Source organism: Cladophialophora yegresii, assembly GCF_000585515.1.
Source record: "Cladophialophora yegresii CBS 114405 chromosome Unknown aczIN-supercont1.7, whole genome shotgun sequence".
Taxonomy (NCBI): domain Eukaryota; kingdom Fungi; phylum Ascomycota; class Eurotiomycetes; order Chaetothyriales; family Herpotrichiellaceae; genus Cladophialophora; species Cladophialophora yegresii.
In genome coordinates, this window is record NW_006913051.1 from 2,159,490 (window position 1) to 2,182,619 (window position 23,130).

General features: G+C 54.9%; 9 protein-coding genes across 9 annotated transcripts; 5 read left to right on the forward strand and 4 right to left on the reverse strand.

The window, feature by feature from the left end:
• Positions 1–380: 380 nt before the first annotated feature.
• Positions 381–2,286, reverse strand: A1O7_09889 (uncharacterized protein; the record flags this gene model as incomplete). The annotated part of the gene is made up of 2 exons (XM_007763873.1): positions 381–890; positions 943–2,286. 2 exons carry the CDS (start codon positions 2,284–2,286, stop codon positions 381–383), a joined length of 1,854 nt encoding a protein of 617 aa, XP_007762063.1.
• Positions 2,287–3,699: 1,413 nt separating this feature from the next.
• On the reverse strand, positions 3,700–4,716 carry A1O7_09890 (CMGC/CDK protein kinase; the record flags this gene model as incomplete). Its single annotated transcript, XM_007763874.1, has 1 exon — positions 3,700–4,716. The coding sequence occupies one exon, from the start codon at positions 4,714–4,716 to the stop codon at positions 3,700–3,702; it is 1,017 nt and encodes a 338-aa protein (XP_007762064.1).
• Positions 4,717–5,488: 772 nt separating this feature from the next.
• A1O7_09891 (uncharacterized protein) lies at positions 5,489–8,345 on the forward strand (the record flags this gene model as incomplete). The annotated part of the gene is made up of 4 exons (XM_007763875.1): positions 5,489–5,533; positions 5,596–5,822; positions 5,872–6,518; positions 6,565–8,345. The coding sequence occupies 4 exons, from the start codon at positions 5,489–5,491 to the stop codon at positions 8,343–8,345; spliced, it is 2,700 nt and encodes an 899-aa protein (XP_007762065.1).
• A 1,272-nt stretch (positions 8,346–9,617) lies between these two features.
• A1O7_09892 (uncharacterized protein) lies at positions 9,618–11,747 on the reverse strand (the record flags this gene model as incomplete). The annotated part of the gene is made up of 2 exons (XM_007763876.1): positions 9,618–10,340; positions 10,395–11,747. The coding sequence occupies 2 exons, from the start codon at positions 11,745–11,747 to the stop codon at positions 9,618–9,620; spliced, it is 2,076 nt and encodes a 691-aa protein (XP_007762066.1).
• Positions 11,748–12,610: 863 nt separating this feature from the next.
• A1O7_09893 (uncharacterized protein) lies at positions 12,611–16,504 on the forward strand (the record flags this gene model as incomplete). Its single annotated transcript, XM_007763877.1, has 1 exon — positions 12,611–16,504. The coding sequence occupies one exon, from the start codon at positions 12,611–12,613 to the stop codon at positions 16,502–16,504; it is 3,894 nt and encodes a 1,297-aa protein (XP_007762067.1).
• Positions 16,505–17,367: 863 nt separating this feature from the next.
• On the forward strand, positions 17,368–18,582 carry A1O7_09894 (uncharacterized protein; the record flags this gene model as incomplete). The annotated part of the gene is made up of 2 exons (XM_007763878.1): positions 17,368–17,880; positions 17,962–18,582. 2 exons carry the CDS (start codon positions 17,368–17,370, stop codon positions 18,580–18,582), a joined length of 1,134 nt encoding a protein of 377 aa, XP_007762068.1.
• Positions 18,583–19,017: 435 nt separating this feature from the next.
• On the reverse strand, positions 19,018–19,662 carry A1O7_09895 (uncharacterized protein; the record flags this gene model as incomplete). Its single annotated transcript, XM_007763879.1, has 1 exon — positions 19,018–19,662. The coding sequence occupies one exon, from the start codon at positions 19,660–19,662 to the stop codon at positions 19,018–19,020; it is 645 nt and encodes a 214-aa protein (XP_007762069.1).
• Positions 19,663–20,460: 798 nt separating this feature from the next.
• Positions 20,461–21,603, forward strand: A1O7_09896 (uncharacterized protein; the record flags this gene model as incomplete). The annotated part of the gene is made up of 4 exons (XM_007763880.1): positions 20,461–20,505; positions 20,600–20,750; positions 20,939–21,016; positions 21,083–21,603. 4 exons carry the CDS (start codon positions 20,461–20,463, stop codon positions 21,601–21,603), a joined length of 795 nt encoding a protein of 264 aa, XP_007762070.1.
• A 641-nt stretch (positions 21,604–22,244) lies between these two features.
• Positions 22,245–22,934, forward strand: A1O7_09897 (uncharacterized protein; the record flags this gene model as incomplete). Its single annotated transcript, XM_007763881.1, has 1 exon — positions 22,245–22,934. The coding sequence occupies one exon, from the start codon at positions 22,245–22,247 to the stop codon at positions 22,932–22,934; it is 690 nt and encodes a 229-aa protein (XP_007762071.1).
• Positions 22,935–23,130: the final 196 nt, after the last annotated feature.

Consider the following 23,130-nt stretch of genomic DNA (forward strand, 5'->3'; position numbering starts at 1 on the left):
TCAACGCTACCTCAATCACATCTCACCGGGCCATCTATCGATTTTTGGATTGACGTGGGTATTATCTATGTATCCTGGCATCAACGACAGCTCATGTCTTGCCTGCCTGGACGCCTATCTCAGCTGTCTTCTTCTCTCGCGCTAAACAGCATCAAGTACTCCAGTATCCTCAAACTCTCCCATCACCTGCTCACTAACAGCCAGGATATGGTTTCGAAAAGTTAAGGCACAAGAAGGACGAACCCAAGCACAGAATTTTCCCCCTTGAGATAATGGATCTCCGTCGTAAAGTACATGGTTTCAAGAATAGGAAAGGCATCTGCCGTCGTTTCCGTGAAAGGTCTGAACAAAGTCACAGTTCGAGCTTTTCAGGGCTGTGTTCAAATCGCCATGCCAGGTCCGAGCTTGGAAGGTCCAACAGGAGAATTTCGTTTCTCCCTCACAGTGCTGGCCGAGTTGCTCCTTCGTCGACTGACATCAGCCATTGGGGGCGGGCCATTTCGACCGCCGTACGGGCCTGGCGACATGCTTCTTCCAGGTGGTCCAGGTCTCGGTCCACCTCTCGGTCCAGGGGACATTGCTCTCGGTGCTTGATTGAAATCTGGGTTCACAGGACGTCGCATCCCAGCCGGGCTCATGGGCCGTCCCGCGGGACTCATGGGCCTTCCAGCAGGGCTCATCGGTCTGCCCATCGGGCTCATGGATCGTCCTGCAGGACTCATTGGGCGTTGCGGGCCGCCAGCTGGTGACATGGGACGAGACACGGGACCGCCCGGCGTAGGTCGCGCGTATTGGTTGAGATGAGATGGCTTGGGCTTCGAGGGTTTGGCGGCAAGGCACGTTCTAGGAACGACACCTTGCTGAGATCGGTCAAGTCGGATGCACAGTGCCTAGGATATGATTAGTTATGTGCTGGGAAAGCCCCGTCGGTTGGCTACTTACCCAACCATCATCGTATTCATGAAGCATCCGGACGAGTTGACCACTCTTCAGCGCCAATTCGTCATCCATGGAAGGTGCAAAATCCATAAGCACGCGGTAGACGCTGCCTTGAGGAGCTTCCGCACGAGGAGAATTAGAACCTTGGGCAGCTGCGACGATAGAAGCTGGCGAGACAGGCGCAGAAGAGGCTGGAGATGAGGTGACTTGTGGTGAGAGCTGAGGAGCCGGAACAGGGGGGGAGACAGGTGCTGGGACTGCCACCGGCTTCTTCTTGACAGGAGCCGCAACTGAAGCTGGAACAGGCTTCGGTTGTGTGGCAGCAGCGGGAGCGCTAAGGGCGGCGACGCCGCCGCCAATCGCAGCAGAAGCAATGGGAGCAGCAGCAGCAGCAACAGGAACGACAGCAGGTGATTTAGCGGCAGAAGGTGCTAGTGCGAGAGCCGCTGGCGCTTGGATTGGCAGTTTCTCCGGATCAGCAAACGGATTCTGAGGATCGGCAAAAGGATTGTTCGGGTTGTTATCCTGAGAGCTTTGGGTAGCTGCGGCTAGACCAAGTCCCCGAGCTGGACCTGGACTCGGACCTCGAGGTTGTGGCGATGGTGTCTTGCGAGTCACAGCAGAATCCGATTCTCCAACTGTGGTGAGCGTGTTGCCTGCGCTGAGCCTGCTCTTAGAAGACGCTCCCACGAACTCTGGCAACATCCGAGATACAGGTCGTAGACTTATCCGTGGGGCGGTTGCACTGACAGGCGGGCTTCTTGTGGCCATTTCAGTGCTGTTAACACCTGGAGCAGGATTGATCTTCTCGTTGTCTGTTCCGTTCTGGGCCTCAATCTGGCGCCTCTTCTTTCCGAGTAACCATAAGAGGAAGACAGCAAATAGTCCGACGACCGCAATGATACCAATGGCAAGACCAGCCTTTGCACCCGTTGAGAGCCCACTGCTCGACGAGCTTGAGGAGTCTGCCGAAGAACTGGCCGGAGCCGACGCAGCCGCCACAAAGCCTGTGCTGGTGCTTCCAATAGTGCCAGCAGAAGTAGCAGACGATACGATGGCGGGCGCGGTAAGTTGGGCAGAAGTGAAGGCACTTTCCGTGGAGGAGACGACTAGGGGTGTCGTGGAATCGGTAGCAGCTGCAGTGGGTGGATTGGTCGTGGATTCTGGAGGCGCGGTGCTCGCATCGGTGGGTGCTTGGGTCACAGAGGAGTCATCGCCAGTGAGAGTAGTATAGCCTCCAATAACACCGGTAAATGTCGGTGTTGCTGTAACGTAAGCGATCGAGTAGACCGTGCCATCCACAGTGGTGAGAGCGGCCTCGTCTTGGCGTCTAGCTAATTCCACCATTCTGTCGTGGAAGTTTACAAGCTTAAGGTCGATGTCGGACATTGTCAGATCAAAGGTGTATCGCTCTGGAAGCTGGCACTCAGCGGTTGATGTGCAGGTCTTTGCTGTCGAAGAAAAATGCTTCAGCGCTGTAGTTGAAGCTGTTATTCGAGAACCGGGAGAGGGTGTCACAGCGCTGCTGGATCGTTTTATGAAGAGGTGATCTCGAAATTATGGAGAATCGTGGTGTCGAAGGAGTGGCTAGTGATGAATTGTCGATAAAAGAAGGGCGACAATTCACACTCGGTGAACAATAGGATGAATGGGGAGGCTGAAGAATCGAAGCAAATCAATGGCGGCAGAGTGTCGAACAGAGGGTGCGCAAGAAAGGAAGAAAAGAGAGGAGTAGCACGGTAACGAACTGTGAGGGTGGCAGTGACGCGATGCTCACTTTCTCGTGAGATGAGTCGGAAAGTGGCTGCTGGGATGTGAGACTGAGAGGATCAGGCCAAAGTTGTGGATGCCGTCGCGAGTGCAAGGACAAACGAGAAGTGCGGAACAGATGCCCACTGCCTCTCCTCAGGCACAGACAAGACAGATCACGGCACCCACAGGGCTGCTTGAGGCGTTCGCGAGCAGGGGCCTCTGTGAAATTCCATTGGCGTGCCTGGATTCAGATGGAAGGCACCTGGCGCCCATCCCTCGATGCGGTTTAGGTGCCACCTGTACCTGCAGCTTAGCGGCGGATAAGAGAAATTGCTCCCTTTTCAAGCTCATTGACATCTGACGCGCTCGGCAAGACTCAACAGTCGTAATGTGCAAGCAGGGCCGCTGGGCGGTTTTGCACCTGGGAAATAGCTTGAGGCAACATGAGTGCAGGAAAAGCATGTTTGGGCTACCGTCCGATCACAACAACTCCCGCATCTCGCACCTCGGACTGTGCCCAAAATCTACTGTGTGGTTGGCTTGACTGTGGCATGAGGGGCAATAATCCGAGCGGCGCGAGCATCTATTGTTGCTTCTTAAACTTTCAAGATGCTCAGTCTTTCTAGACAAGGTTTCAGCGAGCACCACGAGTGGTGTGAATCTCATCCACAGCACATGCAATCTAATCTCACGACCTGATTATCTTCTTCGGGTCTTGAGTGCTGAATCTTTACCAGTTGTACGGGCACTACTCCTGATGCTCGAACGAAACGCTCTGCTCCACCGGTTCACGGTGCACCACAATATGCCGCATTGTGCATGGTGACCTCGGGGAGCTCCAGGGTCCCAACTGTCATCATGTGCAACCCTGTGGTAAGCCCACGCCAGGATGATGGGCGATAAAGACTATTCTTGGGTGACAGCTGTCAAGAACAACGTGGAGTACTACAGCCCATAGTGGACACTGAGCGTATTGATATACAATGCGCCGGATACATCATCTGACGCTCATGCAGCCCGAATGATCGACCTCAGCTCGTGCCTGAGAGCCTCTCCAGCGGTCAGCCTCCTTGTCATCTCGTAGCACACGGTTTTCGAGACGAAATCTATGGCCGCTTCTGGTGCGCCGGGAAGAAGATCTTTCCACGCTTTTGCCGGAAACTGCTGGAAGCGCATCTTACCCCAATCAGGACATGCCTGTGAAGACGGCCAGACCACCTCGTCAGGAGTTCCGAGGATGGTAAAGATGGACTTGATCAAGGCCAATTCACTTCCTACTTCGCCAGCGTCGAAGACTGGTAGGTGGCCGAGTCTGACCATTTCCGCCACGACACAACCAGCAGCCCACATATCCAATGACGTGTCATAACTCTTGCTGCCAAACAGGATCTCTGGTGGGCGATAGCAAGTTGTACCAACGTCGGTGATTTTTGAGGTGGCTGGCTCAGAGTCCTTGTCGTCCGCAGACCAAGCAATACCGAAATCGATCAGGTAGACAGGTCCGTTCATCGTCTTCAACAGAATATTGGACGGTTTGATGTCCCGGTGAATAACGCCCAGCGAGTGGATATGGTCTAAAGCGTTGAAAAGTCCATCGAAGACCATGCCGGCCTGCCGCCTGTCCAATCTGTCCGACCTGAGTAGGTTCTCCAGATCCTGCCTAAGAAATGGGAAGACGAGGATAAACAGATCTCCAGGCTCACGAATGGTGTCAAGGAGGGGAACAACGTGTTCGTGGCGAGCCTTGACCAGGAGTCGAGCCTCTCTAATGGAGTTATGCGGCGCACCCATCATTGCCGGGTGAGTGACCTTGAGTGCCACAACACGGACAGGAGCGGCCTCATCGATCGGCTTCGCCTTGAACACAGTCGACATGAGGCCATCGGCATGAAATGTTGCATGCTGGTATGCCCCGAAGGTGGGACCCTCAGTGTTGAACACTTCATCGACTTTGGCGGGTTCTTCGGCCTGTGCGGGCGGCGTGTCTATTGAGTGAATTGCTCTTACAGCGTCATCCAGCTTCATTTGATATTCTTCCTAGTCTGATCATTAGCAGATCCTAGACGGTATTTGAGTCGTGCCTACTATAGAAGCAGCTGATCCCCGAACCTCTTCCTCCAATTCCTTTGCGTTCTTCCTGGCTTCTTCTGTGTTGTTGCCAGCGGACACGAACGCACTTGTCCTGGAGCAATGACTCAGCAATACGAAGTCAAATACAGATGAGCAAGACTCTTACAGCTGGAAGATGCGACTCAGCCTGTCAGAGAAACTGACATCGACCGGCATCTTGTCGCTATCTCAAGCAATCTTCTAACAGGGTCGTACTTCTATCACCTCCTTCCTCAAAGCGCTTGGGTGCCACGTCCACGATCAGAGCACGAAGACAGCAATATGGTCTTCATGTCAACATCCACCATCCTGCACGTAGGCAAGACATTGTCGGTGTCACAATGACAGAGCAAGTAATTGATTTCACCGTGCCTCTGCAATATCTCTGTCTCCACGATCCAGGTAGTGACAAGCTTTGCGTGGGTGCTCCCGAAGCAAGCTTCCCCCACTGGAGAGCACACAGTACTGTGTAATAGGAAGATGTTACTGTTGCAGCTCACTGGCGCTACGTAATCCCGGCCCGCCGACCGCCGAACCCCAAGAGCTTCTAGAACCAGTCTTTCCACTGACCTTCGACTCGCCATCGTCTTCAACTCTTGTGTAGTGGACCCAATGCCAATTGTTAGTCGGATATTCTTTGTCAACCCACTGCATCTTTCGTGCTCAATGCTTGGATAGCGCCTTCATCATGGCAAACGACGAGCTTCAGCGAACCGAGTATCTAAATCTCCTTGTAAGACTTACCACGCAGGACCCGCGACCCTCCGACCGCAGACTGACTGACCTTTGCGCCAGGCTTCACTGCAGCCGGAGCAAGCAGTCAACATACTCAATGATCGCGTCACCCTCATAACCAAGATCAACAGCGACATCGCCGATTGGCTTCAGGTCAGGACACGTCCGTGTAACACGGTGAACAAGACATTGACAGACGACAAGGAACGTCGGAAGATAGAGGAAGTATATGTCGCCAGCTTGCGCAAGCTCGCGCGACGGCCTCAACAAGATGGAGCCGCTCTTGGGTAGGCGCAGTCTCTCTTTCGCGACTTGGTGTTGCTAAAGCGAGCGCAGCATCTTCCAAATGCCCTGGCAGCGAATCGTCTCTGGCACCGAGAATTTGGCAGCCTCCCACGAGACCCTTGCGACCAAAATCGAGGCTGATGTCGAATACCCTTTGCGAACGTGGGCATCTCGGAACAGAGGCTTTAAGGATCTAAGCACGGCACAGGTGAACCTGGGCAACACCGCAAAAGAGTTATCTGGCGCACAAAGGAAAGCTGCAAAAGGTGGCCGACGAGCGGATACTGCGAGTTCCACCATGGAAGACGCTTCGCGACAATGGGAATCACAAGCACCGTACGTGTTTGAACAACTACAGGTTGTCGATGAATCGCGGGTCAATCACCTCCGGGACGTCCTTACGCAGTTCCAGACCCATGAGGTGGACTCGATTGAGAAGAACAAAGTCAGCGCAGAGTCTTGTCTGGGCGCACTGCTCAACGTGGAGACTGCCGACGAGATCAAGACATTCGCTGCCAGAGTCTCCGCTGGCGGAGGGGGCGGCATTTTGAGAAGACTGAGTTCAGCGACCGCCGGCACTGGTGCCAGACCGACCAGTTCCCTGCGTGCTCCGCCGACGCCTCCTCCACCACGAGGCACGACTGATAACAACAGCTTACGTTCAAATTCCCTGGCCGGACAGGGCAGGCTAGCTCCTTGTAAGTCACTCTTGTGTGTCACCTGAGAATCTCTGACATGTCATAGTGCCGGACGTGCCACCTCAGAAGAAAGAGAGCAAGCTGGGTGGTCTCAAGCGACTCGGCACTGTGATGAATAGACGCAAGAGCACTGCCCCTCCAGTTTCTTCTTCGACGGAAGAGAAACGACGTACGAGATTTGTGCCATTTAGAAGAGGCGACTCGTCCCGCAGTTTCCAGGATCTGGATGAGTCCGGACAGGATCTCACTCCAACAGCAACTCAAGACCGACCTGTAACTTCGATTTCGCAGAATCGACGATATGAACAGCCTCTTCGAGATTTACCCGAGCCTCCGCTCCCTGTCCCGCAGACAAACGGCGTTAACCAGACTCCAAATCCGCTAGAGGCACATCCGACTGGGAATTCGTATCAACCTGGTCTGGCAGACACAGTCAGTCCACCAGCTACTCAAGCCAGCAACAACCCGTACCAACAGATGGCCTTGAATCAAGTCACCACAGCTGACAGGAATGATTCAATCACCCAGGCACAGCAGGCATTGTCGGAAGCGTCAGCCTTCGCCTCACCCTCTGCGGACGAATCAGCTCGGAATTTCATGATTCGTGACAAACCCATCGAAGAAGACCAGACCGAGGCAGAGCAAGCAATGGCAAACATGGCCAACCAACTGCGCTCACAGGCGCAAAACGCCGGCATTAACCGTGCTCAAGGTAGTATGCGAGGTCGTCGAGACGTGCGTAATACCATGTACGTGCCCAGTAGCACAGACGCCTTGCCACAGATTACACGAGCTGCTCCGCCCGTCGCCATACCAGAGAACGTGACAGCACCAGAGAACACACTCGCCTCACCCATTCAACGACCTCCAGCGATTTCCGTTTTGCAAGACGACCACATCGGCTCTGATACCGCGTCGATGACCTCCTCCCGAAGTGTCATCCCCGCAGCTCAACACCCCGACCTCCATGAGGCAGGTCTCTGCGCCAGTATAATAGAGACTGTCCACAGCACATTCACCGAGACCGGCATTTCAAAGTCCTTCGTGCTGGGGGAAATCGCGTTAGCCCATAATCCTACCGGTTCACAGAACGCCGACACCAACACCGAAACAATCCGCATCCAGCACTTCGAACTCCTCGACAAGGTCGCAGCCAATCCCATCTTCCTCCACCAAATCAAGCCGGCAGATGGCCAGACGGAAGAGCAAGCAGGCAGCTACACGGTTACGACGACACAACTCCGTCGTCCCACACCGATGATCTGCCTCAAATATCAACTTCACCTGGAGGAGGCAACCCTCGCGCGATACTCACCCATCCTCCTGACCCCAGCGTGGCAGATCATCGACGGCCAAGTCAGCGTCATCGTGCTCTACTCTCTCAACCCAGTCTTCGGGTCCGAATCACTCACCTTGAAGAACGTCACCATCAACCTGGGCCTTGACATCTCTGACCCGACCTTCCCTCGCGCCCAATCTGCGATGATGGCTCCCACGGCCGGCGCGTCCTTCCGGCGCAAAACATCCAGCGTGGTCTGGCGATTGCCTGAGTTCGTGGTCAAGCCTGAACAGGAGCGTCTGTTGGTGCGGTTCATTACCCAGGGATTGGCCAAGAAAGGTGCCGTCGACTGTCGGTTTGAAATCCCCGGCCGCACGGCAAGCGGGGTAGGTGTTGAACGGCTGGTGGAGGGTACAGGTGCTAAGGAGGCTGCTGCTGATCCGTTCGCGGACGGCGGGGACGACGATGGTGCTGGGGCTGGGAAGAAAGCCTGGGAGATCGTGCCCGGACGGGCCAAGTTGGTGAGTGGGCGGTACACCGCTAGCTAGCTGAGACATTTTCCACACACGTCGAGACTCGGATCTTCAGCGCCAGGAACGGGCAGTGCTGAAGGAACCATCTGGCTGGGTTTGTAAGGCACAACAACGACTGGATGGCTTACCGGTGGCGACGGGGCGCCGGCAAGCACCGACATTTCATGTTCCTGCATCCCATCCATCACCTTGTGCACCAAAAAATTTGTAAGAATTGGATATAGCGAGCGAGCTGACGAGCTTGTGACCGGGCCTTTAGCGACATAATGACCTATTGTAGCGGAAAGACGATCAGAGAGAGGGAGAGCTCCAGACAGATGATTCAGCACAGCAGGAATTGTTTCAATGCTACAAGATTCAGTATTGCTAATGCGGATGCGGATGCAGTTGCGGTATGCGGTTGCTGCTTGCGGTATGCTCCGGTCATTTCTATCCATGCTGCATACTGTAATATACGTCTACCACCAGCCTAGACCAGCCTAGACCAGCCCAGCAATAGTGCACAGAATAGGGTCCTGTAAAAGTAGCAGCCAGCACGATCAGCTGAACTCTCGCCCGACTGGCCTCATTGAGACCCGTGGCATGTGTTGTTGTTTGTCGCCCAAGCCCTTTCCAATTTCTGTACGCAGCAGCATTCACCGGACAATTTGCGCCCTATTCATCGCGCACGTTCCCCAGTCTCGGCTGTGGACAAAAGCTGCGTCATGCCGTCAATAGTATCCACATGTTGCTTCTAGGACGTCAGAGCCTGGCGAGCTCTCATGCCTCGCGGTGTGGTGTGCAGGTAGGGCAGAGGTCGGGTTCCAACAGTTCCTCCGAGGTGAACGCCCACTACCTGATAAGATTGACGACTGTTGGTTTGTCCGGGCCAGGTTGGGCCTTCTAGGGCGCGGTCGTTCGAAGGAAACCAACGGAGATCCAGTGACAGACTTCCAACACTCATTGGACGCGGTCTCTCCAGCAGGTTCCGTCTGAATGACCTCTAGCGCATCTAGTCGAGGTACTGTATTCTGCCGGCTCCTCGACTGGTGCACCAGAGATGTCTCTCTGCAGTATCATTGTTACGTGCCCTGATGCAAAGTCTCTTGCAACTCGGGCAGCTGCAGCAGGCGCGGGGCGTGGCAACAATCTTCCTTCTTCTCTTCTTCTCGTGTAACAGAGGACTTCAGTTTGTCCAGTGGAACATTGTACCGGATTCCCCCAGCAAGTGCCGGACAACAATGTCCGGGGCGGCAGGGCGAGAATCCCAGCTACACTCCTCCAGGTGAGCGAACCTTTCATTGAGCTCTATTTCGGTAACAAGAGACCCCGGTCCTTGTCCAGACGGGTGATCGCCTTGACCAAATTGACGAACTCTGTCTTCCTCTCCGGTGGGTGGGGAATTTTGCGAATGAGGTCTCTAACCGAGATACCTTCAGGAGGGATCGCATTCCTTATATCCTGCTCCGAGGGAAAGGCAGGTGGCCGAGGGGCCGTGGCAGGAGTTGGGACTGGTGAGGCGGCACGTGAAGACGGTGCTGGCGGAGACCCACCGACATTGAGCTTGAGGCGCCGTGCTCGAGAAGCATCCGACATGGCTGCCCCATCGGTTTCTGTGTCTGATCCTGCAGGGCTTCCGGCAACTCCGCGCCTGCGTATCTTCGCCAACGGGTCAAATGCTCCTGCCGGCGCAGACGAGCTTGGCACGTTCGCGGGAGAGCCTGGCCTCGAATGACCCGGTGTGGGCTGCGTAGAGGATAGATGTTTTGACTTGAGCTTCTTCTTCCTGACCGAGGCGTCGGTGCCCGATGCGTCAGATGCATTTGGGGATGCAGGACGTTTGAGGCTACGAGACGAGGTCGACTTCTTCATGCCACCCTCTTCCCGGTCTGTATCACGTTTCTCCTTCCGGCCCGAGGGCGTGTTCGTGCCCGAGGACGGTAAATTGGACTTTTTAGCCTCTTCTTCTTCCTTCTGCTTGTTGGCCAGACGCTCGCGCTCGAGGCGTGCCTCTTCTTCGTCTGTGTCGGTCTACACATCACTGGTCAGTATGCAAGAGTAGCGGTTGGATGATTGTACTCTTACCGATGATTCGTACTCCGAGTCACTCCCATGGTTGTAGTTACGCTCTCGTCGCTCAAGAGCCTTCCTCAGATCTCTGAAATTCTTCTTCTTGGCTTCAGCCTCTCGCTTTTCTCGAGCCTCGGCCTCATCGTATTCGTTCAGATCCTTGAAGTCGAGGAAGTTGGCTTGCAGTTGGTCTTCTTTGATGCGCGATTCTGCGAGTTTTTGATCCTCGTCCTTGTCCATGAAAAGATCTCCTTCCTCGTCGTCGGCGAAATCCTCTTCAAAGTCGAGATCGGCCTCTTCACCCGTCCTCCCAGCGAACGCAGTGGTTTTCGCAGCACCCAAGAAGAGACCTCTGCTTTCCTTGGCGTCGCGCTCCCTCATCTGTTCCTTTATCCGAGCCTCTCGAGAGCGCACCAACCACTCCGGGTCAGATCCACCCTTTTTCATCGCGGCTTCAACTTCTTCGATCGTCATCTTCTGCAGATCATCGCGTTTTGGCTTGAACTGGTATATCTTCTCGATTGGGATAAGACGAAATTTACCAGTGGAAGCGTCAACTGCGGGCTCGTACATAAAAGTCGCATTGGAGTCCCTAGAACCCGGTTGGTGGTGGCCGATGAGGGAATGCTTGTTGTCAAAATCTTCCAGATGCCAGGGGAGCTTCTCTTCGTAATTTGTCTGTATCCGGCGCTTCTCCTCAGCAGAGAATTCGGACTTAAACACCTGCTGGGTTTTCTTTTTGAAGTTCGTCCTCTTTCCAGCGTTCTGCGATGGAGCTATCTGGGCCAGGTTGGCCTCGCGTTCTTTCTGCCGCGCTTCTTTGCGCCGATTCAGTTCTTCTCGCTCGGCGGCGTTGAGCCCATCCTTGGAGTCTAGCTGCTCGTCCTCCTTCTTCTCCTGATGGCCTGGTGGAGGTGCACGAGGGTCGCGTCTATGGAGTCTAGCTGGTTTGGCAAACTCGGCCTCATTGCGGATGTCTATTGGCTTCTCGCCGGCTAGCTGAAGAATGTGATATCTCAAGCCCTTGAGCAGATCTTTCTTTGTCGTGACTAGTCTGTAGTCTCTGTAGGGGATTCCTTCAGCGGTGACCCGGGGGTCAGTGAAGCCACTGATGCGCTCGCGCTCGGGGACCGGTGGTCTCGACGGAGAGGGTGCTCGTGGGCGAGCTAGGACGGGAGGAGTCTGAGGTTTCGATTGACCGTTGATTGTCGGCGGCGTAGGGTGGCCATTCTCGCGCCCAGCCGGTGGATATTTGGTGGCAGCAGGTTTGACTTTTGGCCCTTTGAAGAATGGGTCAGCTGCTGGTTTCTTCCTCCTGATCACCGGCTTGTTGGCAGGCCCGCCATTCGGGGCGGACCCTGGATTCATTATCGGCGATGGCTGTGCTGGATGGGCATTGATGAATGTGTATGACTGTAGAGGAGAAGGTCGCGTGTGCGCACGGATGAGCAGGCAGACAATGGAAACGGGTACGAGCTTTGGTGGTAGGATGCTGAAGACGTCCGTGTCTTCAACCTGCTGGCATCATCGGCGACATGAAATTATGTTACAGGATGGAGCCAGGCAGGTGTGAGCTGGAGGCTTCCTCCACGAGACCGACAAGGGAACTGCTCCAGGCTTGGCCCAGCTGTGATTGCCAAGCAGGGCGCCTATTAAACAGGGACTGGAGTTCACGGGTAGCGTCGCCAACTGCCACAGGCGCGGCTGGTGCCTGCGCCGCAACGCCTGGCCACACCCTGAGCTGCCGCCATGCGTGTGATGCCCCGCAATAAATCGACTTCACTACCTAAGTGATGAGATTCTTCCGCCGAACACCTGTTCTTCACTCGTTGTTCAGCCATTGAAGTCCCCTTCAGTCCTTCCTATTGTCTTTGTCGCTGTAATGACATCCTTCCCACAGCCTGCTACCTGTCACTTCACCATCAGGCGCCACCGAAAACTGTGCACGTCTTCAGCTTGCTCTTCGTGCCACTGAAAGTCTGTTTTCACAACCTTGGAACTCTATCTGACCGAGATCGCAACCCATCTTAGATGGCATGGACTCATCCAGCAACCCGTCTGGCTTTGCCAATCACCCACTGGGCTCTTCGAACGACATGTCTCACCAGCCAGCACTTCGAGGAAGAGGCAATCGTGGTAGAGGCCGTGATGGAGCCAGATATAGAGATGCCTGGTCTCAACCGCAACAGACACACAACCTCCAATCAAATTCACCCGCAGCCCCTTTCAACATGACTTCCGACTCATTTCCTCCTCTTGGATCACAACGGCAGCTTGCTCCCCCAAGCGTTGTTCCTTACCAAATGGAGTCGCGACGTCAACCTGGTCCTCAAGCCCCCACCTTCGATTATGCGCGTCATGGCACTCCCCGGGAGTATCAAGAGCGCGCAAGAGGCAACCGTCGAGGTGCCCATTACTTTGGTCCTCATCCACAACAAGCACAGCAGAACCCACAGCAGTGGTCTCAACCTACCAATCCGGCGCAGTTCAATCCCAACGTGCGACCTCCGCAACGCCATGGTCAGCTCTCCAACCCCAATGGTGGCATGCATTATGGGAACGTCCAGCAGCAACGAGCTATGCGACATCTCATCATGAAGCAGTCTGACTATCTCACTGGCATCGGCCGACAGGCTTATGATGAGTTTCGGTTCACCCAGCAGGAACGAGACGTCAAGGAGAATTTTCGACTCGCCTTGGAGGAGGTGGCCAGGAATGCGGTTGGTGCCAAGTACCCTGATCTGCAGCTCGACCAAGTCAAATTGAAGTGCTACGGTAGTCTTGCCAATGGTTTTGCGCTGAAAGACTGCGACATGGATCTCCTCCTCTCCTTGCCTGATTACGAGGTAACTGAGGTCAAGAAGCGAGAACCTACTCCTCCACCTGAGGGTGATGACACCGCTGTAGCGAGCCATTGGAAAGAACAAAATGATTTCAAGGCTGATGTTCAGCGCATCTTGGAGAAAGCCTTTCTCGACCACGAGTACGGTGCTCGGCTCCTTACTCAAACTCGTGTCCCAATCCTTCGCATTTGCCAGCGTCCAACACCAGAATTGCTCGAGAACCTGCGCAAAGAACGTGCCGAGTGGGAGAAGACTCTTGACCATACTGGTGCGCCCCAAGAGGACGTTCAAGAATCCGAAGTCACCCCGGCAGACCTCGACGCCGTCGAGCAAGCTGTCACAGAAATCTCCCTGAGCACAAAGGCAGCACCTGCGAAGCGACGCAACCGTGGCAATGCGGGTCTAGAGTTCACCGATGACTGTGGCATCCAGTGTGACATTAACTTCTCCAACTTCGTTGCTCTCCATAACTCGACCCTGCTTCGGATTTACCACAGCTTCGATCCCCGTGTGAAGGAAATTGGGGTTTTCGTCAAGATCTGGGCCAAGCTCCGGGATATCAACACACCATATCGTGGCACATTGTCTAGCTACGGCTGGATACTGATGGTGCTGCACTACCTGATGAATGTCGTCAGTCCACCGGTTATCCCCAATCTACAGCATCTAGCGAAGATCGAAGACTCTTGGAACCCAGGCAGACAAATCGAGTTGTTCGAGGGCTTTGACGTTCGTTTTGTCCAAGATCATCAAGGTCTCCAGGATATCCAGCGGCAAATGGCGGCCAATAAAAACCGTGACTCGGCCGGGCAGTTGCTGAGAGGCTTTTTTCAGTATTATGGAACCAACCAAGGATTCCACTGGGGTCGGGATGTCATTTCTATCAGAATCAAAGGCGGAATCCTCACCAAGCAAGCCAAAGGCTGGACCGAGGCCAGATGGCAACAAAGTCAGAACAAATCAGTCCGCAATCGATACCTGCTCGCCATTGAGGACCCTTTCGAAGTTGACCACAACATCGCCCGCACTGTCGGTCACCACGGTATTGTGGCAATTCGCGAGGAGTTCCGTCGCGCGTGCACCATCATTGACAAGATTGGGACGGACGAGGAGCTTCCAGCTGAAAAATTCCTCAGTCCTGTCACAGACCGCGTCGATACCCTGAGAAAGGACTTGGACTATTTCAAACAGCGACAAGTGCGAATGAGGCAAGAAGCGGAGGCCAAGGAAACGGCGCTGCTCGAACAGCGAACCGCTGAGGACGCCGAGCTGCCGGCAACTGATGGTACGTGGGGAAGATCCAAGCAGGGCAAAGCTCACAACGATTCCCCTTCCAAGAGCGGAGGCGAATTGTCCGAGTCCAAGCTGACCTCGACACCACCGGTGCAGGAGCAGAAGCAGTTGAAGACCTTCAGAAATTGGCGACGGAGGAAAGTCTCAGCTGACGCTGACGACGACGACGACAACCCGATCAGCCAAACAAGCGAGACTAGCCCACCGAGTGCTGAGACTCCCAAGACACAAGCCAAAGACGAAACGAAGAAGCGAAATCAGGGACTTACGTCCAGAGCAGAAGTCCATCTCGCCAACGGCTTCGACCGCGACGGAAACCCCGTTGCTTGGGATATCGAGACGCAAGACGGTCGGTGGCTACATTGGAGAGACCAGAAGGTGAAGAATGGCACCCTAGGCACATTTTTCAAAGACTCTTATCGCGAATTGAACGAGCAGTGTCCTTATGATAGCAGGCGACCCCGGCCGGACTTTAGCACACGCTGCTGGAACAAAGATTCGCAAACCGCCCTTGACAGACCCCCTTGGCCAGCAAACAATGCCAGCAAAGATGACAGCATGACACCAGGCTCGGGCCAACACGATCCGGGCGAAAGCAAGATAGCCGTGTTTTGTGCAAATATCGCCTGTTCTCAAGCCAAGATGGCGCATCTGTCTGAGATAGAGGCAGCGCCTGCAACTGCGGCACTGCGTGGTGTCAGCAACGCTGAGAGAAGCAAGACTACGGCAGCAAGCGAACAAGAGATGCTTCCGGAGCCCCAGATTGGCGCAGGTACGGTTGGTCCAATGATCCCCTGGGACAGCACCACCAAAGGTGGAGGCTGGCTTCTTTGGCGGGATAGGCGCATCCGTGGAGGGACTTTCAGGCCGGAGGGCTTGACGGGCCAGTTCAGCAAAATTGCTGCAGAGTTTCCTTACAATCCAAAGATGACATGGGCAGAGCTAGATGTGCTCAACGAACTCCTGCGGCGCTACTACAAGCACACTCTTCGTGCTGCTAGGCTACCTCCCAGCTTGTCACACCATGCTGCCGCACAGCTGCCAGCAGAAATACTGTCAGAGCGAGCTCCAGCCGCCAAAATGGTGCACGGGGTCGAAATTACAGAAACCCACAAAGTGTCAAGTCAACATGTGGCCGCCGCAACGAATTCTGTTCCAGTGCAGCACAGTTCCTCTTTGGCCTGCCCAGCCTCTACTTCAGCAGGACAGTCACCAAAGGCAGCCCCATTGTCTGATGGCCATGCATCTCAAACTACTGTATCCGACAGAGATCCCGCTACGCCGCCGGACAATGAGCGTGTCCCGGATATGGACTTCCTTCGTATGCAGCGCTTGGCGTTCTTCACAAAGCACATAACCCCAGCCAGCAGCGCAGTCGATACCAACGATCTTTTCTTCTCGCGAGCGCAAGCGACCGGTTCGGTAGCATCGAAACACGAGATGGTCCAGACACCGATCCCGCATCAGCTTCCTGTCGAAACACCGCCGCCTCAAGAAATGACGCTGACTGGACCAATCTCTCGCAAGGCAGATGGCGAGACTGGTGAAGATGTGGATCAGCCTTCTCATCGATCCAACACTGATTTCTCTGAACTTTCGGTGGCAATCAGTGACAGTCCGATCAAAGACGATACCGACCTTCGTGTTCCCAAAACCCTCTATCCTGACATCGGCGACGATTTACGTCCGAGGGATGAGAACCCTAACATCATGCCAATACCTCGCAAGATCGGCTTTCAGTTTGATCCGCGGCAAATGCAGGACCTCAGCGTTATCTCGAAAGGTGGGAACGGTTGCGCCAGAGAGGGCGCTCAGTTTATCCTCGAAGAGCAGGAGTACGAATGGGGTGGAGGAGGCATGATGGGATACAAGACAAGCACTGGTCCACAGAACGCCACCGCCACTTGCGGTCATACTCCGTACGAGGCTGGCAAGGGAGATGAAGAGGGTTTGCTCGATGAGCTTCCGAGGCTTTGGGACGAAAGTTAGGCTGCGAACTGCTGATGCCTGTGGACAGTCTACCACAACTTCGCACTGTGCCATTAGCTTAGGACTTTCAAAATTGACAAAGCACAATATTTCAGCGACTGTATCAACAACCATGAGGGCACGGGATCGACGACTTTCAGGCATGTCATCAGGTTTATCAGGCATCAGCAAAGGGAAATTCATCAGCACTTAGATCACGACGACGTGAGCCGCCAGGCAGGGAACAAACGATTCTTTTGTCTCCAAGTGTATCAGTGTTTATCAGGCATGGGCAGAAGAATTCGACCTTCGGCAGGACGACACCAGAGCGACGGATGGATAGACAGCCTAGGGCATGTACATTATCGATAGTACAGATAGCTAGCTCAGCATCCTTCAACACAAAGGCATCGTCAATGATGAACAGGGTGGATTCGCTCCGAGTGTTGCTGTCAGCGTCAAGTCTCTCTTTCGTGTTCTTCCCTGAATCGGTTCTTGTCTTGAGTTTCATCTCCGTCACAGATCCGAGGCTGATGATTGGCTGCGCAAACGCCCCTGCGCTGAGTGTGCCAGCTGCCGCCTCTCCATCTGAAGTTGATTTTGACGAGTGTTCTTCTATAATTACCGTGGATATATCATCTGCTTTGAGGCTGGCTGGGTGCAGACCACGTAATTATTGTCCCACGGCGTCATCCATTCCACTTTCAATACAATCGGAGCATTCAACCTCCCGGTACATATTTCAGACTAGGTAGAACATCTCAGCGAAGGAAGACTTCGAAAGCCCAGCTTCTGCTTCTGCTCCAGCACAACGCTTGCTTGGTTCGACACTGGGAATATCTGGCCTCATACTAATATCCCTCGCAATACGTATCGCATCAACAATGGTTCTCAAACCGTCATCTTCAAAACTACCGTCACGGACTTCAAGCGCCCAACTCACTCCAAAACCATGGTACAAACACATCACACTGGACTTGTTACTCTTGATCCTCGCAAACTCCGTCTTCCACCCCTGGATCACACTGGTTTTCTATCTATGTTTGGCGTCCGTGCACAAGCACAAGACATCCCTGGCGTACTACACGCTCGTTTACACGGCGGTGCTGGCCGTCATTGAGCTGTCTATCTGGGTGAACCACCGGTTGACGTACGGCAAGCACCGCGCCGTCAGCTGGGAGGATGAGGTCGTGGTGATTACGGGCGGGGCGCAGGGGTTGGGGCGGACGGTGGCGGAAATGGTCATGCGCAAGGGGGGGAAAGTTGCCGTGCTGGATGTGCGGGAGGTTGATGAGAGCGCAGAGGAAGAAATGGAGAGGTGGGATTTCGTGTGGGAACGGGTCGATGTGACGGATGAGGTGCAAGTTAGGGGGGCTGTCGAGAGGGTTGTAAAGGAGGTATGTCTATGTCTTTTGGCCACTCGATTCTAGCGACGTTCATCGACCCTGCTAACGCTCCCGCTCCCGCGCTCCCGCCAGCTCGGTCCGCCTACGATCCTCATCAACAATGCTGCGGGTGCAGTCACGGGACTACCGCTGGTCCCCGCTGGGGATGCAACGACTCTCTCGTCCAGCCAGGCGACCAGGACCATCACTATCAATACGCTCTCCCACTTCACGACGCTCTCGGTGGTTCTGCCGTACCTCATCTCCTCGCCACGGGGGGCACATATAATCACCATTTCGTCCATTCTGGCTCATCTGTGCCCTGCCCGTCTGGCCGACTACTCGTGTTCGAAGGCCGCCATTTCTTCGCTCCACAATACGCTTTACCAGGAACTGCTGACGCATCCGGACTCGGGTGTCTTCTCACGCGTCAAAACTCTGCTGGTCGAGCCGGGCATGCTCTCCACGCAGTTGTTCTCCGACATCACGCGTGTGCCGTGGTATGCCAACTTCTTTGGGCCCGTGCTGGAGGCCAAGGACGTGGCCAAGGAGATTTTGCGCTGGGTCGAGCGAGGTGACGGCGGTGTGATTCGGATGCCCTTCTACGCCAAGTGTGTGCCCTTGTTGAGTGTCATGCCGGGGGTTGTGCAGTGGAGTGTGAGGTGGTGGAGTGGGATTGATCGGGCGATTGTTGACAGGCAGAAGAAGGCTTGACGGCCCCTTGCTCGTGGTGCTGGCATGTAGTGAAGCCGGTGTGTTTGTACTGTGTAGGATATGTGTGGATATACTGGAGAGTCGCATAGACGGTGAGGATGATCCAGATTTGCTGACACTGCTTGCTCATCACCGTCAACATGCCGGTGATATGCGTCGCCCGTTACAACTTCGACAGCCGTGCCAGTGTGCCTCCTTCCTGGCTACTCTCTGCCAACCGAACTCGTTTTGGTTATTTTGTGTCGCGCCTCTCTTCGATTGTGGTGTTCTTGTGGTTTCCTCTCGGCACCCTCGATATCCGTGCTATTGACACTCGGTCCAGGCCGTCTGTATCCATTAACTTCAGATTCTATTCGCCCCGGTGTCTGTCGCTGTTGACTGTTTACTGGAACTCTCGAAGTCCACCTCGCTAATTAGGTAGTCCACGGTCCTTTCCTAATCGTCATCGTGAATGGTGATCCCACTCTCCTGCACCACAGCTGCAACCCCAAAATCCGTCGACGACTCCGCATCCTCCGCCCTTGCAGGGACAGGGACAGGGACAGCCAAGTTCCCACGCGGTTTCTTATCCTTCGGGCCTTCTTCGCTCAGTCCGTTCTCCGCAGCGGCGGGACTCTTACTCTTATCCTTCCCCTTACGCTTCTTATTGCGCCTCTCGCGATTCTTGCGCGTCTTCTCCTCGTCCCGCTCTTTCCGCTCCCGTTCCTTCTCCGCCCATTCCCTGTCCTCTTCCTCTTTCTTCGCCTCCTCGTCCATGATCCGCAACCGCTCGTACTCCCGCCGCCGACTCGCCTTGTAGACGTGGAACTCGCCGGATCCCGCGCCCGCGGAGCTGCCCTGCACGTTCGCGACGATCTCCGGCGGCGCGGGGATCGATCTCTTGGCCACCTCAGAAGACGCTGGGGGCGGGATTTTGACCTCGCGCGCCGGGTCGAGGAAGAGGGTCTCGATCTCGTTGGCCTGCACGAGTGCTGCTTTGGCGTTGGGGTTGGTCGAGCCTGGGATGCGGGCGCGTTTGATGGGACGGCGCGACCGCGGGTCTGCGGACGTGGGTATTGCTTCGGGGATGGGCTCGGACATGTTGGGAGATGCGAGGTCGCGTTGCCGGGGATGTTGTCTATCGAGGGTGTTATGAATAGAAACGTATGTAGTACGAGTATTGTGGCGCGCAGAGTGTACGGCGTGGTGCATGTGCCTTAAGTAAATGTTGCGAGCAGCATCCACAAAGTTCAAAAGCAGTGACGTACTCCGTCACGAACAGTGCTGGTATGCTTCGCCGTATGGCTACGGTCACGCACGGATGCAGGTCCGCCTTGACTTGCAGGACCACAAGTGCTTGAGGAAGAGCCTCCCTCTGGGGCCTATGCCGCCTGTGACCCTGTTACGCCTGCCCAGCCGTCGCTCGTGCAGGCGCATAGCAGCCACAGCAAGCTTCATGCACTCGCTACCCCTCTCCGGCCGTCAACATCAGGATCTGATAGGCAGACCTCCAAGATCAGACCGGGCGGGATAGTCAGCAAGCAAGCAGTACCCAGAGCGCCGCGCCAGGCGCGCCGTCGACGATGAACCGAGGTATCCCCCAGACTCCTTAACTGTGGGGTTGTGTAGCCGGCCTAAAGAGGTATCCCAAGAAGGATGGCGTCCATAATATATCGTTCCTCCTGTCAGCTCTGTTGGTGTCTACTGTGACGTGTTGACATCGTTTGCACATCTTCAAGTCCTGCCTGGTGCAGTATCTCTGGGACTTGCCTGCTGTCGCGCCCAACCTGGACGACGTCAAATCGACGGGTCGGCTGGGAAACTGAGACCGCGCTCATCGTCTCGGCCTCTCAGTGTGGAAACTACTCAGAGCGAAGGGCACCTTGGACCCGCCTCAACATGGCGAGCCCAAGCAAGTACAAATATGGAGACATCATCTACGAGGTCAAAGGAAAGATTGGGATCATCAAGGCACGTCACCACTAAATTACTACAGCGGCTATGAGTGCCAGGGCCGTGTCTCTGACTTCGCGACCAGCTCAACCGGCCCAAGTCTCTCAATGCATTTGGGGGAAACCTGCTTATTGAAGTCGTGACGGCACTCCGAGAACTCAACGAACACCCCGATACCGTTTTCACGGTCATCACGGGCGAGGGCAGGTTCTTCTCCTCGGGCGCAGATGTCAAGGGTAGGTCGAGTTGGAGTTTCCCTCTCTTGAAGTGGGAGTGGTGGCAATCCCGATGGAGTTGGCTGTGGCTTTGTACCTGAGAATAGTTCTTAGGACAGGTCATGGGCGGCCTGTCCTTCTTCATTCTGCTTCTAATCGTCCCTCGTTTTGATGAATGGCTTTTATGCTAATCGATCTGCGATTGACAGCGACTGCGGGCAAAAAGGAGGTCGAACATTTCAGTCCAGCCGCTAAAAAGATCGACTTCATGGATAGCATCAGTACCGGTAGGTACTCGTACCTCCATTCTTGCCACCACCATCTCGACTCATCGCTGACTGATCTTCCACAAGCTATCGAGCTCCTCCGGTCAATGATCGACCACAAGAAAGTCCTCGTCCTGGCGCTCAACGGACCGGCTGTCGGCGGGGGCGCGGCCTGGTTCCCAGGTGTCGCGGATATTGTTCTCGCCGCGGATACTGGCTACCTTCAAGTGCCGTTCAGCGCCTTGGGCCTTGTTCCCGAGTTCGGCTCCGCCACCAACTTCTACCACTCGCTCGGCGCACATCGCGCCAACGACTTCCTCATGTTCGGCCGCAAGTTGACCGTCCAGGAGCTCGAGCAATGGGGATTAATCAATAGGATCTTTCCCACTCAGGGATTTCACGACAAAGTGGTGGAGTTCTTAGAGGAGCAGTTGAGCGTGAATGACGGAAAGTCAATGATGGAGGCAAAGAGGCTGCAAAACCTACCGTTGAGGAGAGACAGGATGCTTGCGGTTTACGATGCTGCTGAAGCGCTCGCAGAAAGATTTGTTGAGGATGCCCCGAAGCAGAGGTTCGCTGAGAAGAACAGGTTGCTGCTTGGTGGGTGACACCGTTAACCTGTGCTGTTCTCGTTCCGCGCTGACAATGAAACAGAAAAGTCGAAGGGTCGGTCGAAATTGTGATAAGCGCCGGCAGCCGACGGCATCGCGTTGCTGATGGCAAAGGGCCTTCACCATCTCTACCTACCGCCGTATCTTGGCTGCGCCGTGCCATTGCTCTGTGTTGTTATTTCCTTCTTCCAGGGAGCCACTCTTTGTCGACATGACAGTGCAGTGGCCCCCAGATCTTCTGCTTTGTCCGTCACAAAGTCCTTTCTGCTCCGGATCTCTCATTGTCAAGGCAGTCAAAGATTCAAATTGTTCTTTTCAGCAAGAATCACAAAGAACTGCCTTTGACCGGACTGCTGACTTCCGGTCCTCGATCCCTCTAAAGCCTCGAGCAAGTATCTATACCCCTGGATTTCCTACTGTTGTCGATCCTCCCTCCATCACCTACGAAGACCCACCATCTGGCCGGAGCGCAAGCAAGCACAATCCAACAAGTCAACTGCCACCAGTCCACTCTTGTATTCGTGACCATTGCTCTTCGGCGGACCTGCATTCCCCGCCACTTGATGGCTCGCGTCCGATTTCTTGACCTCAATCCCCAGTCTTGTCCCTCGTCGAGCTCCGGCAGTTCGACATCGACCATGGCTAACCGTGAATGCGATCGAAATCTGCAACCCTGGCAGTCCGCTCATGGGCAATCCTTCTACGAGGCGTTCACTGACTGGCTGTTGCAGCTGAATGTTCGGTCCTACAGTGAGCCCCAGCGGAGAATGATCTGGCACAACACCATCGGGCTAACCCAGGCAACTCGATCCAAATGGCATTTCCCTGCGCTTCCGTACGTGATGGAGACGGACGAGAACGCAGCTCGACTTCTCCCCACATTCAGCTACGACTTTGCCAAGCGTGGCGGTTGCTGGGTCTTCTACAATCTTCGGTTCAGAGCAACCTGGAAGTGCGATCCCGAGACCGGCAATATCGTGGTTCCGACCCTCAGCGCTTGGTCGGACATCATGGATACCCTATCCCATTACCGGCAAGCCCGCGGATGGCCCATCCTTCGCTCACCTAGCTATGAGTGCCTATGCGACAAGGATATGTGCACGTTGCATTTGTATCCCAAAACGCCTCTCTGCACCACGACGTCCGCAAACAGTGCAGTGCTGGTCAGGCCGCGATCGATTCTCAGCCTCAAGTCTCTGGAAGCTCACCGAGTCAATCTGTTGCAAGTTCCAATCTGGCATCGCCTGATCCCGACTCCGATACCCTTCCACGCCGTGTCCGGTTCTTGGTCTCTGCGCCTGACGCCTCCCGCGTACACTTCTTGGTGAACTTGCCTGGGTCTTCCAGCGACGGTCCTTCCACCTCTCCGGTCCCTCCTGCACAGCGGTACCCACAAGACGTCGCATGGAGTGTTCCACGTCTGATCACCATCATCTCGACACCTGCGGCATTGTCGTCTCCAGAGGTAGCCCGTCTCAACGTGTCCACCTCAACTGCTCGGACCAGAACCAATGTCATCTCAGC